At 52.5% G+C, this 16,358-nt stretch overlaps 1 protein-coding gene across 1 annotated transcript in view; it reads right to left on the bottom strand.

The window, feature by feature from the left end:
* Positions 1-9,614, bottom strand: part of CNGB1 (cyclic nucleotide gated channel subunit beta 1) — a 64,438-nt gene extending 54,824 nt beyond the window's left edge. The window contains exons 1-12 of the mRNA XM_063109911.1: positions 9,000-9,614; positions 7,320-7,377; positions 6,969-7,041; positions 6,048-6,168; positions 5,895-5,937; positions 5,636-5,684; positions 4,134-4,235; positions 3,955-4,024; positions 3,706-3,745; positions 3,137-3,305; positions 2,176-2,251; positions 511-547 (exon numbers count right to left, since the gene is read on the bottom strand). Of these exons, the coding sequence (XP_062965981.1) occupies positions 511-547; positions 2,176-2,251; positions 3,137-3,305; positions 3,706-3,745; positions 3,955-4,024; positions 4,134-4,235; positions 5,636-5,684; positions 5,895-5,937; positions 6,048-6,168; positions 6,969-7,041; positions 7,320-7,377; positions 9,000-9,614 (1,453 nt within the window). The remainder of the gene's footprint in view (positions 1-510; positions 548-2,175; positions 2,252-3,136; positions 3,306-3,705; positions 3,746-3,954; positions 4,025-4,133; positions 4,236-5,635; positions 5,685-5,894; positions 5,938-6,047; positions 6,169-6,968; positions 7,042-7,319; positions 7,378-8,999) is intronic.
* Between the last annotated feature and the right edge of the window lie 6,744 nt (positions 9,615-16,358).

Genomic DNA, 16,358 nt, shown 5'->3' with positions numbered 1-16,358 from the left:
GCCCTGCTCTGAGGCTGGCAGGCTCTCCTCAGCAAGTGGGGGGAACACTCTCCCAGCTCAAGGGAGCTGGAGTCTATGGGGTCTGGTTCCCCTGGGGAGACCCTGCCTCAACCCTCTCCCCACCACTAGGACTCTGCTAAAGCAAATCCACTTGCCCAGCTGCCAGGGGCAGGGAGGAGCTCTCTCTGGGTGTTGCCAGAAGGAAGGGTGGCCCATCCACCTTGGCCTTGGAACTGCTTTCTCCAGATAGAAGTCAGAAGCCAGGGCTGGAGGAGCCTCCGGCCACTGCCTGGCTTTGGGCCAGGCTCTGGCTACCTGGACAGGCTGAGCAGAGGTGGGGCCTGCAGAGCATGAGGCTATCTCCGCTCCAGGTTGGGGACCCAATTGTGCCCCACCATGTGAGTCCAGTCCTGGCCAGGGACAGCCCCACTGCCCATGTGTCCTCAGACCCAAGAACACCAAGCAACCCTCCCAGAGACGCACATAAGGACCCACTAATGTGTCACTTACTGGTCTGCACGTCACTTGTCTCAGGGGAGTCAGCCTCCTGTATGGAGAGAAAAGGGAAAAAAACTGCTGTGGCCTCCTCACTGGCCTCCCTGCTTCTACTCCTAGCACACCAGGGGCAAGAGTGCCTTTCCTCATCCCCTACTAGGACACCTGCAAAAGACCCCGGTGCCTCAGGCTCGACTCTTCCCTGCGCCGCCTCTCTGCTCCAGCCCCTCTCCCACCAGGATCACTGTTCCATCCCACCTCAGCGCCTTGGCTCAGGAGGGGCCCCCTGCCTGGAATGCCCTCTCTCCTGCTCTCTCTGTGTGGAAAACCTCCTCCCATCCTTCCTCGGAGGGTTGTCTCAAAGCTCCCAGCTCCACGAAGGCCTTTCCCCACTGGCAAGACACTACCCCCCACCTCCACCCCATCCTCAGGGCCCCCTTCTCAGTGAGGTTGTCCTCATCAACTGATTGGTCCCTCCCTTCCTCCTCTCAGAAAACTGAAGCTGTGCTTCCTCAGCCACCCGCAGGGCCACACAAACATGGAGCCTGAGGGTTCAGCCTACAAGGAGGGGGTCCTGAGTCTTCCTGCCCACTCCCCACTACCAGCTCCCTTAGCACAGGAGCCGGCCCTGGAGGAGGGACAGATGGGTGACCCTGGGAGAGCCCAGACACCTGGGTTCTGACTCCAGCAGTGATCCCTTGACCCACCTCTCTGGGCCTCAGTTGTCCTGTAAATGGAGAAGAGGGTGTGCCCAGAGCCAATGAGGGAATTGGGGGGAGGGGTCTTTGAGAGCCCAAGTCTTGGCTCAAGTGAGGCAAGGTGGGAGTGCCCCCAGACAGCAGAGCAGGGCCACCTCTTCAGAGGAGCCAGTCTGGGTCCTGGAGTGGCCCAGAGGCCCAGGACCTGGCCAGGCCTTCCTCCCTCCTGGGACTGGAGATCTTCATTTACAGTACTCTTTTCCTGCATTCTCACAGCCTCAGGTGGTGACAGGGGATTGTTAGCCCATTATTCAGGTGGGATAACTGAGGTTCTTAGAGGGCCGGGGCCAGAGCTTAGGTCACGCAGTCAGGACTGAGATTAGGCTTCCCGTCTCCCAGTTCCAGGTGCTTCTGTGAAGATATTCACTTGTCCACAAAAAGAAGGGCCAGGTCCCAGGTTCTTGGGGAGAAGGGGAAGGGGTGACAGAGGCCCTGCTCCCCCCAACTCACCCATGTTAGAGCCCTAAGTTGTCAGGAATGCACATAGGGCCCACTGACTCCCAGTGAGCCTTACTTCTTCCCAGAACATCCCAGGTCTCCCTTGTCTCTGGGCCTTTGCACATGCGTGGAAGCCACCTCCATTGAGAAGCCTTTCTTTAATGCTCCTGGGAGGCTCCACCTCTGCACCCCATATCCTTTTTATGCCCCCCATGGGAGCACCTTCCCCGCTGACCGTGAGCTCCTGGAAGATGGGACCAGGCCAGCACTTCTCAGCCCTGTGGCCATGAGCCTCAGAGAGAGTGTGGAATGAACGTGTGCCATACAGACAGGCAACCTGGGTAGCTGGGCTCTGCTGCAGGGTCCCTTCTTCCTGTGGTGCCCCACCCCGCAGGGACACAGGCCAAACATCCCACACTTACCTAAATTCCAAGACCCCTCCCACCACCACCCAGGGCCTCCACTCCCCAAGCCCAGCACTGACCTGCTCCCCAGCTTTCCCATGGAGCACTGGCTGTGGCAGGGCCATCTCCAGTCTGTGCAGAAGCCATGCTACCAACCTATGGGTTGGAAAGAGTGGGCTGTGTCCAGGTGAGGAAACTGAGGCCAGAGCCAGCTCCCTCCCAAGGCAGATAACAAGACTGCTAGAAGCCAGAACCCCAGTCTCCAGCCCTGAAGACCATTTTCTCCCCTCCCATCTTCCCTAGGCCAGCCCCCAGCTGCTGCTCTAGCCCCAGCAGGTAGCTCAGGCTCACCCACCCCCTAACCCCAGAAGTGCATTTTGGGCCTCACACATACTGCCAGGGTGGGGGCATTTGGCAGCATCTATCCGGATTTTAAATGCAAAGGGCTGACTGGTTGCTCAGTTGATTAGAGCTCAGTGTTATAACACTAAGATCAAGGGTTTGGATCCCCGTACCAGCCAGCCACCAAAAAAAAAAAAAAAAAAAAGGCATATATCATTTGGCCCAGCAACTCCATTTCCGCTGATTTATACTACAGATTTACTTGTGCATAAGCCAAATGCATGTCCAAGGCTACTGATTGCAGCAAGAGTGGAAACAAACCTAAATGGTCACTGAGTGGTTAAATAAAAGCTGGTGCATCCACTTAATGGGGTACTACGCAGCTGCTGAATGAACTAGACCTGTTTGTATCAAACCACCTCTAAGATACATTTGTAAGTTAAAAAAAAGCAAAGTTCAGAAGAGTGTGTACAGTTGGCTCTTATGGGGTGTGTGTTTAAAGGACAAATGTACTCACACACCTGCACGTGCATAGAAAATGTGGGCAGGGACAAGAAGCTGCTGATGTGAGTGCCCTGGGAAGGGGTCTGGAATCTAGTAGAATTTGCTTCTGGGTGCATGTGTTACTTTTATAATTTAAAAAACCAGTTTTGAGAAGGATGGGTGCTGGGCTAGGGCGTGGTACCTAGGGAGGCTCACCTGGCAGGGTCCTTGGGTGGCAGCAGGGAGGAGGCCTGGAAGCCAGGCAGGGGCTCTGCAGCCAGCTCCTCCTCAGGCTCCAGGGGAACGGCCGTGGGGAGGGAGAGGCTCTCCGGGACCTGTGGTGGCTCAGGCTCGGGCTCTGTCTCCAGGGGCGGGGCTGCAGGCTCTAAGCAAAAGGGAGAACAGGAGCTAAAGATGCCGTGGCAGGACTTCATGCAACCCTTCAAGGTCACAGAGGGCCAAATTCCAGGCTTTAACATGACTGAGCAGGGAGCCCCTTGGGACCACTCCAACCAACCCTATCATCAAATGGAACAGACAGATGTGGAAACTGAGACCCAGGGAGGTGAAGCGACTGTCCAAGACCTCACAAGTCTGTCCCAGGCCTCTGGACTTGGGAGGGGGTTCCTGTGCCCCCAACAACAGCCTGCTCCTGGCAAGTTCTTTACCCCTCCCCAGCCTGGGTGAGGGCTAAGAGCCTCACCTGGGATCCCCCAAGCCCAGTTTTCCCCCAGCCCAGCCTGTAACCATCCCAGGCAGCCCCCACCCAGAGCCCTTCCCTGTACCTGGGCTCGAGGCAGCAGCTGCAGGCTCATCTCTCCAGCCCTGGCCAACAAACAGGAGAGAGCTCAGGGATCAAAGCAAGCCCATGAACTCCCCCAGACAGCTATGTCCTGGCCCTAGTCTGGTGGCAGGGGGACTCTAGTCTTCCTCTGAATCCCCCCACCCCCGCTGTGGTCACCCCTCCCCATTGAGGACTCTCCAAGGAAGGGATCGCCTGGGTCAGCTGCCTGCCCTTCTTCTCCTCAACTCACCTTAGAGTATTTGGGGGGCTGAGGCAGCGCTTTCTCCAGATTCTTTTCGAACCATCTGAGCAGCCATGGCCTGTGGAGGAGCCAGTGGTCAGCTGAGCGGCCGGAAGGAATGAGCTAGCCACACTGTCCTGACTTCCTACTGGGCATCCAGGCCTCAACCAGCCCTTCCATGCCCTTACCTCCTGTAAGTGGGGGTCTTGTTCTGTATACTCTTAAAGGGCCCCAGGGTGGTGGGCAAACTTCTGCCAGCCTCAAATTCTGACACAGGGCTGGACTGCCCTCTGGAACAACAGACTTAACCTTGGCCTCCTGGGGCAGCGGGTGAGGGGTGGGAGCTTCTTGGGGACCTGAATGCAGCAGGGGTCTCCCTATAACTGGGACAGATAGGGCGGGCTTTCTGGATGTGTGACCTGCTCAATAACACAGACCCCATACTTAGAGGGACCTGTTTTTGGTTTAATGCTGCTGTCACAGACTGAAAATTCTTTAAAACATTTTTAGGGGTCCCTGCATTTTCATTTGCCTGAGCCCCACAAATCACATAGCTGGTGCTAGGGGTAACCGGTAAGTCCCACATCTATCTGGCCTCCAGAAAGTCTCATCTTCTTCAGGAAAGCTCCATGTTACCAAGGCAACCCATTTCCCAGATATGCCCAAAAGAAAGCTGGCAAGTCCTCTGGGTGCCCTCATCCTAAATCACTTTAATAGTCAGCTGAGCAGGGGTCAGCTGGGCAGCCCTCAGAAAGGAAGGGCCAAAAGAAACAGAGAAAGCTGGACCCATGAATGAATGAATGGAGTGTGTAAATGTATATATCCATTCATTCATCTACTCATTTGTCCAATGTGTGCTGAGTCCCACTCTACAGCAGGCCCTGTGCTGGACACCAGGAGTTCAACAGTGACCAGGACAAAAGCCCCTGCCCCTGGATCCAACAGCCTAGTGAATGAGTGAGTGAAGGAAGGAAGGAAGGGATGTGGTGAATGGAGATAAACGCATGACTGGATTTCTGCAGAAATTGCAAACTGGAAGCTTCAGGCTGACTTTGGGAGCCCACTGTGTCGTGAAAACTTGATTTAGCTGGCAACATTTAAAAATTAAGGCGTTTACATTAAAACCTTGATTTCTAGCTTCTCTTAAAAAACCAGAGGACCTGGCCACACAGGGCCTGCACTCCTGCAAGGCGGAGGCCATTAGAACTGAGCAGGGTCCCTCCCTGGAGCAGGATATGAGCTCCCATTTGCCACACCAAGGCTGCCATTCTCGTTGGTGTGGCAGCCACCCTCATCAGTCAGCTCTGAGAAGTCAGACACTGTTGCCAACTATGAGGCCAACCTGGGCACCCCTATGTCCCCCATGGTGGTCTACACCCTGCTTCCAGGCTCCATGCAGAGCCCACCTACATGAAACCCCTCTGTGAGGAGCTCTCCATTCTCAGAAAGTGGCCGCACCCAGGGACTTCCCCATAATCAGCACAACAAACCATGGGCAGCACATGGTACATTGTCCCTATTCTATGGATGAGCAAAATGAGGTCCAGAAGAGATGAGAGTCACGTTCTAGGTCCCACACTGAGGTGATAATAGACCCTGCTCCTGAACCCAATACCCTCGGCTCTGAGCACACCGCTCCCCCTACCACACACACTATAGACAACAGTGACACTCAATAACAGGGACTCACCTGGTGTCCTGGGCCCTGGGGCCCTCACTGGGTCCATCTGCAGATGCTGCTGGGTGAGAAGATAAAGAAGGGCAGTCAGAAGCAACAGACCTGCCCAGAATCCCTGGTCAGCCTGGAGCAGGCACCGAGAGCCCAACTCAAATCCAGGTCCAGGCAGATAAGAAGCTCCAACCCATGGGGACTCTCCCCAGGGGCAAGGCTCATCCCAGCAGCCCCTTAGCTACTGCCTCTGGAAAGTCATCCTGCTTCTTGGTCTTACCTGCACCTCCAGTGCTGCAGTGCCCAAGGACCTGTGCTCCAGCCTGCCGGGTACAGACAGACAGACATTGGCGGGGAACCCAGGCCAGCTTCCCACCAGCTCCTCCCCATCTCCAGCCCCTGGCCCCTCCTCAGCCCCCAGCCCCAGCAGTACCTGATCTGGGTCCTCCATGCCAGCAGTGGTGTTCTGGGCTGCCCTGCCGCTGTGGACGGGCTGTGGGACGACCTTCTCCACACCCTTCATGAGCCAGGTCAGTGCCCAGCTGCTGGGACTGCTGATGGACAGAGATACCAGCCTGCCCTTCCCTTCCCCTAGATCCTCCCTGGTCCAAGTGATGGTCCACAGCATCCTAAAGAACTTGGTTTGAATCCCAAACCACTGTCTCCCCATCATGAGACTTCAGACACCCCTGAGTTTCGTGTCTCTCTGGAAATGGGAGACACTGATCCTTCATGAGGTCAGGCATGCCCACTGCCATTTGGAACCCACCCCATCGGATGCCTGGTACTGAGCAGCTGAGTCTCTCTCATCCTGCCCCCCATCAGCCTGGCTCCAAGCCCCCCAGCCCTGCAACTGGCACACTTCACACGCCAGCTGGGCCAAGGTTCCCTGTGAGGTATATCCCTTGTGGCTGAGGCTGATCAGCCTAAGTGAGAGGGTCACAGGCTCACTGCCTGAGGCCAGCCCCAGCCCCAGACATGCCCAGCTGGACAAGCACCATGGTCTGAAATGTCTGAATCAACTGGGAGATTCCATGCAAAAGTCTGGATTTCTGGCTTTGCTGGGAAAACCAGAAGCACTGGTCACATCGGACCCGCATTCACCCAAGGACTGAGAAACTTCTGGCCCCACAGAGGGGCCACTCACTACTGCACTCCCACCCTTCCTTTCCTTGGTCCCAATTCCCATCTGGCCAGGACACCCCCCACCCTCTGCCTGAAGCTCCTTTCAGACAATTACCAGGATGTTCCCAGGGCCAGAAAGACAGCACCTGCTCCCTTCCCACACCCGCAGGGGCTCCCTAGCAGGCAGAGAGGGGAGCTCCCCTGAGGGGAGGGACGGGTGGCGTGGTACCTGTTCACTTCAGGAGCCACAGTGACCTGAGCCTGGAGGGATGTGGGCAGAGTAGAGGCAGCCTCCTGGGTCTCTGGAAAAGAGTCCCTTATACTTTAGATCTGAGTCTTCAGAGAGGTCCATGCTGGGGAGGTCAAATCAGAAGCAGGGGAGAGGGGAGAACCCCAAGGGGTCAGAAGGCCGGGGTTCCAGCTCAGCTCAGCTGAAAAGTCTCCAAGAGCTCACACTCAGCTTCTTCAAACCTCAGTTTTCTCATCTGTGAAATGGGTCTGCCAGCCTCTTGCTCTGCTGCAAGGCTCTGAGGGGAGCCTGCAGCCCCCTTGCCCTGCCAGCCTAGGTTCCAGCACTCACCCTGAGGGCTCAGGGCAGCCGCAGCCATTTCCTCCTCCTCCAATGGCTCTTCAGGTGGCTGGAGAGTTCAAACAGGACCATGTAAGCCCTACGTGAGACCAACCTTGTTTGGACAGGGGCAGCCCCTGATTCACCCACAAGGGACCTCTATCCCCCAAAGGACTGAACAACTCTATTATCACTGTAGTCTCTGTAAATCCTGGTGGCCTTACCTTCCACCTGGGATATTCCCTTCCTCCCAGCCCTGGGGGCCCTTCTTCCAGGGCTGGGGCCTATATGCCTCCCAAGGTGGCCTTCCAGTCCCCCAGGTCTATCACACCCCCCAGGAAGCCGCCCCACTTCAGTGGCCTGAGAAGAGGGAGGAACAGTTAGAGACGGTTATGAAGACTCGTGGCAAGCTGAAGGGAAGAGGGAGGCAAGAGGAGCCCATCCCCACAACCCCCACCAGGGCTCTTCCTCTCCTTCTGGCCCAAACTTTCCGCTCCTCTCTAACAGCCAGTGGAATTCAGCCTCTGACATCTGCCTCTCACCTGCCTCTGCAGCCACACCTACTGCTACTGCACATACATATGTGCATTTACAGACAAACATGCACAGGCATATATGCTCAGACACACAAACATGTGCTCACTCACTCTCACATACATTTACATACATGCGTAGACACAAATATGAGCATATACACATATACATATGCGTACTTATAGTGGCGCACACAAACAAGAGTGTGCACAAACATGCAAAGACACAAAAATAACTGCAGGTGAACACATACATATGCACACATGTATAGACACAAATGGATATTCATATACATTTGCACATACATATGTAGACATGCTCCAACACACATACACACTCACATATACATCATGCATGCATGCAGACATACATATGCATGTACGTGTCAGTGTACCAACACACAAACATGCGCATAGGTACAAAGACATATTTGCATATATGTACAGACACAGAAATATGTGCATACATACATGCACACATATATGCTCAGTCACATAAACAGAGTATGGTCTATGGACTAGTGCCAGTCTGCAAACCACTACTGGTCTGTGATGATTAAGCAGTTTGCACCAAAATGTATATCAACGTACTGCTTTCCTCATCAAGAAAGTCTTACTACAAAACAAATACTGACTAAATTAAGCAGTGTTCTTAGTTACATGGTAGATTTACCTTCGGGTCCAAGCTCCTAATCTCATCATGGACTGATAACAGTTCATTAACTGGCTACTTTAAGTAATTCTGTTCTAGACTCCCGTGGTTGGCAAAATATGGCCTGGGAGCCAAATCCAACCTGTTGCTTATTTTTATAAATTAAATTTTGTTGGAACACAGCCATACTCATTTGTTTATGCATTATGTATAGCTATTTTCACACTATAATGGCAGAGTTGAGTAATTAACACAGATGGCATGACCCACAAAACCTAAACTATTTACTATCTAGTCTTTTACAGAAAAATTTGCCTCAGGAAAGCCCTATCCATGCTCTGAGCCTGAGTTTCCTCATTTGTACATGTGGCAGACCAGGTGACCACCTCCTTTCCTTCTGGCTCCAAATTTCTCTGTTGCAAAAGGCCCATGGGGAGCAGCTGGCCCAAGCTGGCAAGTCCTCAAGCAGCAAGGCCAGCCCGCCCCTCTCACCCTCCCGCTTCTCACCATGGCCTGTAGTTTAGCCTCCTCAGGTGCTGTTTCAGGCTCGTCCTGCAGCTCGGCCTCCTTGGGGGCTGTTTCAGGCTGGTCCTCTAGGTCAGCCTCCTCGGGGGCTGTTTCAGGCTGGTCCTCCAGCTCAGCCTCCTTGGGGGCTGTTTCAGGCTGGTCTTCCAGCTCAGCCTCCTCGGGGGCTGTTTCAGGCTGGTCCTCCAGCTCAGCCTCCTCGGGGGCTGTTTCAGGCTGGTCCTCCAGCTCAGCCTCCTCGGGGACTGTTTCAGGCTGGTCCTCCAGCTCAGCCTCCTCGGGGGCTGTTTCACGCTGGTCCTCCAGCTCAGCCTCCTCGGGGGCTGTTTCACGCTGGTCCTCCAGCTCAGCCTCCTCGGGGGCTGTTTCACGCTGGTCCTCCAGCTCAGCCTCCTCGGGGGCTGTTTCAGGCTCCAGTTCTGGTTCTGCCTCTGTCTCAAGCTCTGGCTCTGGCTCCGGCTCCAGGTCCGGCTCTGGCTCCGGCTTTGGCTCCAGCTCCAGCTCTGGTTCTGGTTCTGCCTCCTCCTCCTCCTCTATCTTGGTCTTCTGAGGAGTCCCCGGAGGCTGAGGCAGCACCTTCTGGACCCAGCTCAGCATCCTGACACCTGTAAGGGACAAAGTCCTTTGACTTCCCCAGAGTGCACACAATTGCTCCCACTTCTTATGAGCTGTTTTTGTGAGTTGCACAGTCTCTTTTCCTCTCATCATCTTTAAAAATATTTCTGCAATTATATCTCCAGGTATTTACATTATAGAATTACTTGAAGCCATAAACATATGTGTATAAAGAGGTTGGTTGCAACGGTGTTACAGCAAAAGAAGAAAAACACCCAAATATCCATCAAGGGGAGAATGGTTACTGGAAACTACCTAAATGTTCATCCGTAAGAGGTGTGTGTATCAAATTATGATACATCCAATAATGGATTATTATAGAACCATTAAAAAGAAAGAAGCAAATCTATTTGAACTAACACAATATTTACATGCTCTGGAGTTGTCATGAGCCGATCAGTTAAGCTCTCTGTGACTCAGTTTGCTTGTCTGTAAAATGGGGATATTGATAGTACCTACCTCATGGGTTGACTGTGAGGATTAAATGAGTTGAAAAGGGCAACATACTCAGAACAGTGACTGGCACATGCTGAGGACTTAATAAATGTTGGCTATCACTATTATGTGGTGTCAAGTGGAAAACTAATTAAAGAATATTATGTACTACATAATTCTATTATTACAAATTTTAAAATATACATTACGAGTAACATATCAATGGAAAATCTGTTTTACTCAAGATAAAATTAACCTACATTTATGACTTTTTAATTTTTTAGATAAAATGCCAATGAAGTGATATTTCAATCCTATCTTATACAGGTTCAGTTTCTAGCTCATTTATCATTGGGGAATGAGGAGCCCCAGCCCCTGTGACAATCCCTGCAGGATGGCCTGGCCCAGAAGGCACCTTACAGGTCAGTGTGTACAAAATCCCAACCCTGACCGGGCCCTTCTGAGGCAATGTCCAACACAGGTGTGCCCCACCTGTCCCCAGACATGGGCAACCAAGGCGCTGATGTCTCTATGCCCCTCCCTGCCAGGGACCCTGGCCCCAGGCTCTAAAGGGCAGGCCCAGGGCCCAAGATCCCTTCCCAGCTCCCCAGAGCCCTGGCTATCCTGCCTGCCCTTCTACTCACAGCCCTGACCTCTGTCTCTGCTCTGGCCTCAGCTGCGCAGCTCCTCCCATGAGAGGCTGTGGTGGGGGCAGAGCTCAGGCCGGGAGTCAGATTCCCAACTCAGCCTCCAAAAAAGTGAACTTGGGCTAGACATGACCCCTCTAGTCTTCCATTTCCTGGGGGAGGAACGGGGTAGACATCGTGACTGTACATGTTGAGACAGCCCAAGTTCATATGTGTGAGATGGCAGATTCCACTGACCCCAGCCAGTCACAGGTAGCCCCGAGAGCCAGCACTGAGCTTAGTGTCCTCCACCCACGATCACACTCGATCTCCTCACCACCATGCCATCCCCCCAACCCCCGCCCCAGTAAAATAAGCATTTTCATCATGGAGCACAGAAAGGTCAACAGACTTGCCCAAGGTGACACAGCCAGCAAGTGGCCCTGCTGAGTTTACACTCAGGGCTGCCCAATTCCAGCTGCGCTGCATCCACCCGTGGGTGGTACTGATATTGGCTGAGTACTGGCCTCTTCTCAGGCCAGACCTATAGACCCTTTTCCAGCGGGCAGCAATTCTGGCTTGCTGAACCTTCTGGAAATGACTAGGGAAACCTCCCCCACCCCCAATTTCCTTCTTCCTTCAGACTCAGGCATTTGCTCCTGGATGAGAATTTATGTAGGTCCCTCCCATCTTTCTACCATGTCTCTGCTGACTTGTCTTTGATAAAGGAGGGTCAGGTGGGAAGTGGACCTGGGAGTGTCAGCCCAGGGAACTTTGGTGTTGAACCCCCAGCATTTTCAGAATCTTATACAGATTCCTAGGCCCCCAAGCCCTCTGGGGTAACTGGAACCTGCATTTCACAAGCTGCCCTGAGGATTCTGATGCATAATAAAGTTTGAGACCCACAGGGGGAAAGGGAAGCTGCAGGTGCTCCGCCTTGTCTGTTTCGTCAGTTTCGCCCTGCTCAAGGGAGAACATGGGGATCCCACCAGGGATCCCATCCAACCCCCACCTCATCCTGAGTTACCTGCTCAGATGCCAACCACCAGCCAGGAACTGCCTTCTCACTGCCACTCGCAGCTGGACTCTCAGGCACAGGGGAGATTAATTGGCAGCAGCCAGGCCGTGTGCAAAGGATTAGCAGGTGCCAAATGGGGGCAGGGGAGAAAAGAGGCGGGCAATGCCCAGGGAACCAGCAGCAGCCTCCCAGTGGCCAGCAGGGACCTGGGCCCTGGGGAAGAGGCTTCACGTGGGGCACCATGGGTTGCAGGGGATCCTGCCCATGTACCAATATCCCGGCTCCCCACACACCTTGGTCATACCACAGAATGCGCGGTGGGAGAATAACAGCTTGGAGTCCCCATGTCATTCTGGGAGATTCCTCAAGGTGGCAGAGGCTTGTCAGCTGTCAGTCAGCAGTGGCAGGAGATACACCTCAGCTCTCCAGACCCAATGCCAGGACTCAGGCAGGTTTTCTCTGGACCAGTCTTCTGTAGCTTGGGCAGGGCCTTAGCACTACTGCCTTGAGCTCTGCCAGAGTGGGCATGGTCCCAGGGCTGAGCCTTTAGGATGGATCCAAGGACTGACAGATGACTGACTCCATCTGACCTGCCCCATGAACTGAGGTTGGAACCTGGAAGGGAGACAGAGATCTAAGAGGAGGGGGTACAAGGGACAAAAGCCTAGAGAAGAGGGGTTCAGTGGTGACAGAACCCAGGTTGGGGTGGGATACAGGGAGGCTCTGCAAAGGGGCAGTGACTTGACTTGATCATCTGCAACATTTCCAGAGCTTTTCCTACATGCCCAGCAGCATGCCAGCCTTGGCACATTGGACAAGACAGACATAGAACCTGCCCTCAGAGAGCTGACATTCCAATGGAGGTGACAAGAACAAAAAATTAATGACAAATAAAGAAATAGTACAAATTATGCTAAATTCCATGAAAGAAACAAACAGGGCAGACACACACATGTTGTTGTGGGAGATGGGTAGACAGACCTCTATGACGAAGAAGGTATATATTTGAGTTGAGACATGAAAAGCAATAAATGTTCAGCTCTAAAAAGATCTGGGTGAACAGTGCTCCAGGCAGAAGACACCGCAAGGGTAAAGGTCCTGAGGCTGGAATGAGCCTTGAAGAACAGTAAGGGGGAATGGGGGGCCTGGAGCTTAGTGGATGTAGGGGAGAGTGGTGGGAGATGAGGTCGAGAGGTAGGCAGGGCCAGATCACCTCTAGGCCACAGTAAAGAGTTTGGATTTCAGTTGATGCACCATGAAAGCCCACTGTCTTGGTCTGTTTGGGCTGCTATAACAAAATACCTTAGACTGGGTAATTTACAAACAACAGAAATTTATTGCTCATAGTTCTGGAGGCTGGGGAGTCCAAGATCAAAGTGTCAACAGATTTATAAGGGCGCAGTCCTCATAGATGGTGCCTTCTATGTGTCCTCACATGATGGAAGGGACAAACAGGCTTCCTCGAGCCTCTTTTATAAGGGCACTAATCCCGTCCCAAAGACCCCACCTCTTAACACTACTGTATTGCACTGGAGATTGGGTTTCAACATAAGAATTTGAGGGAGATACAAGCATTCAGACTCTAGCACCCACGATAGTTTTGAACAGGGCTGGACGTGATCTGTGTGGCTGTTGTGTGGTGGGAAGGTGTGGAAGCAGGAAACTGGTCAGGAGGCTGGGAGGGACAAGCCACGCTGTAACTGGGTGTTCCCTCCAGTGCTGGTCTTCGGATCTCTGATATGCAGCCCCTGCCCCCAAGGCAAGTGGCATGGAAGAATGTTCTCTCTTCCAGCAAGGCCAAACCCCAATGGCAAAGCTCAAGGTGGTCCCAGCCCCTTCTCTGTAAGTATGCCAGACCATGGGTGGTCAGAGCTCCTCCCCATGGCACCTCTGGCCAGACCCCTGGGGGGAACAGTGGGATCTTCTGCTATGCCTAGGTCTGTAAGTGATTGTCTGTGTCATTGGTCATATTCACCCTGGCCTGACAGGGACAGATGAGAGGGCTTGGACTAGACTAGTGACAGTAGAGACAGGAGAAAGAGGAGGGAAAACAGAGGCCCTGAGGATGCTCCACTTGGGTAACTGGGTGGCAGGTGGTACATTTACTGAAAAGAGGAAGCCTGGGGCTAGAGGTTAGGAGGAAGAGTTTTGGGGGGAAAATTATAAACTCAACTTTGTTGAGATGTCTGAGCAACATCCAATTGGAAATGTGCAGTAGGTGGTGAGGGGTGTGCATGTGTGTGTGTGTGTGTGTAGCTTAGGGAGTGGTGAACTGTAGACAAATTTTGGAGGCATCAGCTTGTAGATGATGTTTAAAGCCACAGGACTGATTGAAATCACCTGGGGAATCCAGTGTAAACAAAGAGAACCAACATGGCGGCTGGACCACTCAGAGGCTGGGAAAAGGAGGAGGAGATAGGAAAGAAGACAGAAGAAGCTGTTGGGGAGAGGAGGAGAACCAGGAACGTGGGGTGTGGTGAAAGCCAAGAGTGACTGTGTCGTGAGGGGTAGTGATCAGAGGAGACCGCTGTCTGTGCTGAGCCTTGACATGTGCCCCTGGGTTGAGCAACCTGGAGGCAGTTGGAGCCCCTGTGGAGTTGGGGAGGAGGGCAAAGGTAGACAGGTGAAGAGTAATGGGCTCTAGGGAGAGGAAAATAGACAAACCACAGCCATGCACCACAGTTTGGATGAATGTCACGTGCACATATGCAGAGGGAAAGAAGCCAGATTCAAAAGACCCCAATAGTCCATGTATGTAAAGTTCCAAAAGGGCAAAATTAACCCGTCTTGTCTATGGCTGCAAATGGATAGTAAAACCAGAAAGGAAATCAGTTCATACTGTGAGGCAGGAGAGTCGTTACCTTCTGTGGGGTTGGGAATTGTGATTGGGAAGGGGTATGTGGAGGCTTCTAGGGACTGGCAGGACCCCATTTCTTGCTTTCTTTTATTAATTTAGCTGCCATCTATTTTTAAAAACAACTTTATTGAGGTTTAGTTTATATGCTGTAAAATTCACCCATTTTAAGTGTACAACTCAAGGATTTTCAGTAAATTGACTGAACTATGTATGTGTCTATCAGCACCATCTAGTTTTAGGACATTTCTATCTCCCCAGTAAGATCTCTCATGCTAAATTACAATTGCTCTCCATCCCAACCCCTCAGCTCCAGGCAACCACTAATCTGCTTTCTGTGTCTATGGACATGCCTTTTCTGGGCATTTTATATAAACAGGTCATACAATAGGTGGTTTTTTGGTGTATCTGGATTCTTTTATGTAGTACAATGTTTTTGAGATTCTTTTATGTAGTACAATGTTTTTGAGATTCATCCACCCTGTAGCATGTATCAGTACTTCATTTCTTATTACCGCAAAGTATTCCACAGCATAGACATACCATGGCTGTTTATCTCCACTCACTAGTCAATGCACACTTAGGTTGTTTCCAGTTTTGGGCTATAAATAATGTTGCTATGAACCTTTGCGTACAAGTCTTTGTGTGAACACGTGTTTTCATTTCTCTTGGGAGGATTTCTAGGGGTAGAATCTTTTATATGACCCAATCGAATGGTAAATTTATGTTTCACATTTTAAGAAACTGCTAAACTGTTTTGCAAAGTAGTACCCCATGTCTTGACCTGGGTGGTAGTTATACAGGGTCTTCCTTTACAAATTACTAGTGACATTATATGTTTATGCACTTTCTGTATTTTTTCCTATTTTATAACTTTAAAAGAGTTATAAAATAAATTGGGGGTAGGCGCAGTGAGTGAAGTCAACTCTGGGAAGGTTTTTGTGAGGGGTAAGACTTGGGGATGCTGCTCTGGGGGCTGCATGAAATGCTGGAAGAGCAACAATTGGGGAACCAAATCCTATACTGATTTCTCAATAGGGGACCCAGGCCGCAACAGGCTCAGCACCTGGGCAGGTGTTTGCAAAGCATATGCCAATATATGCAAGTAAGTTTGACCTTCTCAGGGTTTCCTCATCTTAGGGGTCCATCTCTAATGGTTGTGACCAGGGTATGGGCAGGCCCCAGAGCTTCAGGGTGCTGGGCTCAGGCATTCACAGCTTGGCTTTCGTGGGAGGGAAGAAGCCTGCAGTCCTGCAGGGGCTGGGGGTGGAGTATCACCTGCTAATCCCTGGCCTGCTGAGGCCACCACTCTCCCTGATCCCCTCACGCTAACCCTGGATATTGACCACAGCTAATCTCTACCCCTGGAGCCCCAAGGGCTGGCAGACAGCACAGTGCTCTCTTCTCTGAGGTTTGCAGGGAAGAGAGAGCCCTCCCAGCTCCCAGACACCGTAATGGCAGTACCTAGGGTCGTTGCCTGACACCGACCACAGTCTTGAGGCCCAGAGAGAAACCGTCACTAGTCCAGGGTCACACAAACTGGGGTGGGCTCAACAGCCAACCCTGGCCTGCCCTGATCTGGCCACTTCCAGGGAGCCTTAGCTCCCTACCTGACATTTTCCAAGATGCCTGGCCTGTTCTGAGGCCCAGGAGACTGCAGCCTTCAGGAAAGCTGAAAGGGAGTGGCCAGTGCACAGAAACTCTGGCAGCAGGCTCTTCTCCGAGCCTGCGGTTGCCAGGGTTGCCAAGGAGCAGGTGACCTCACAATCAGGTGCCCTCACAATCAGGCTGCA

The sequence above is a fragment of the Cynocephalus volans genome, chromosome 10, assembly GCF_027409185.1.
Source record: "Cynocephalus volans isolate mCynVol1 chromosome 10, mCynVol1.pri, whole genome shotgun sequence".
Lineage (NCBI taxonomy): Eukaryota > Metazoa > Chordata > Mammalia > Dermoptera > Cynocephalidae > Cynocephalus > Cynocephalus volans.
Note: the sequence above shows the minus strand (reverse complement) of the source record. Positions and strands in the feature narration are given on the sequence as shown.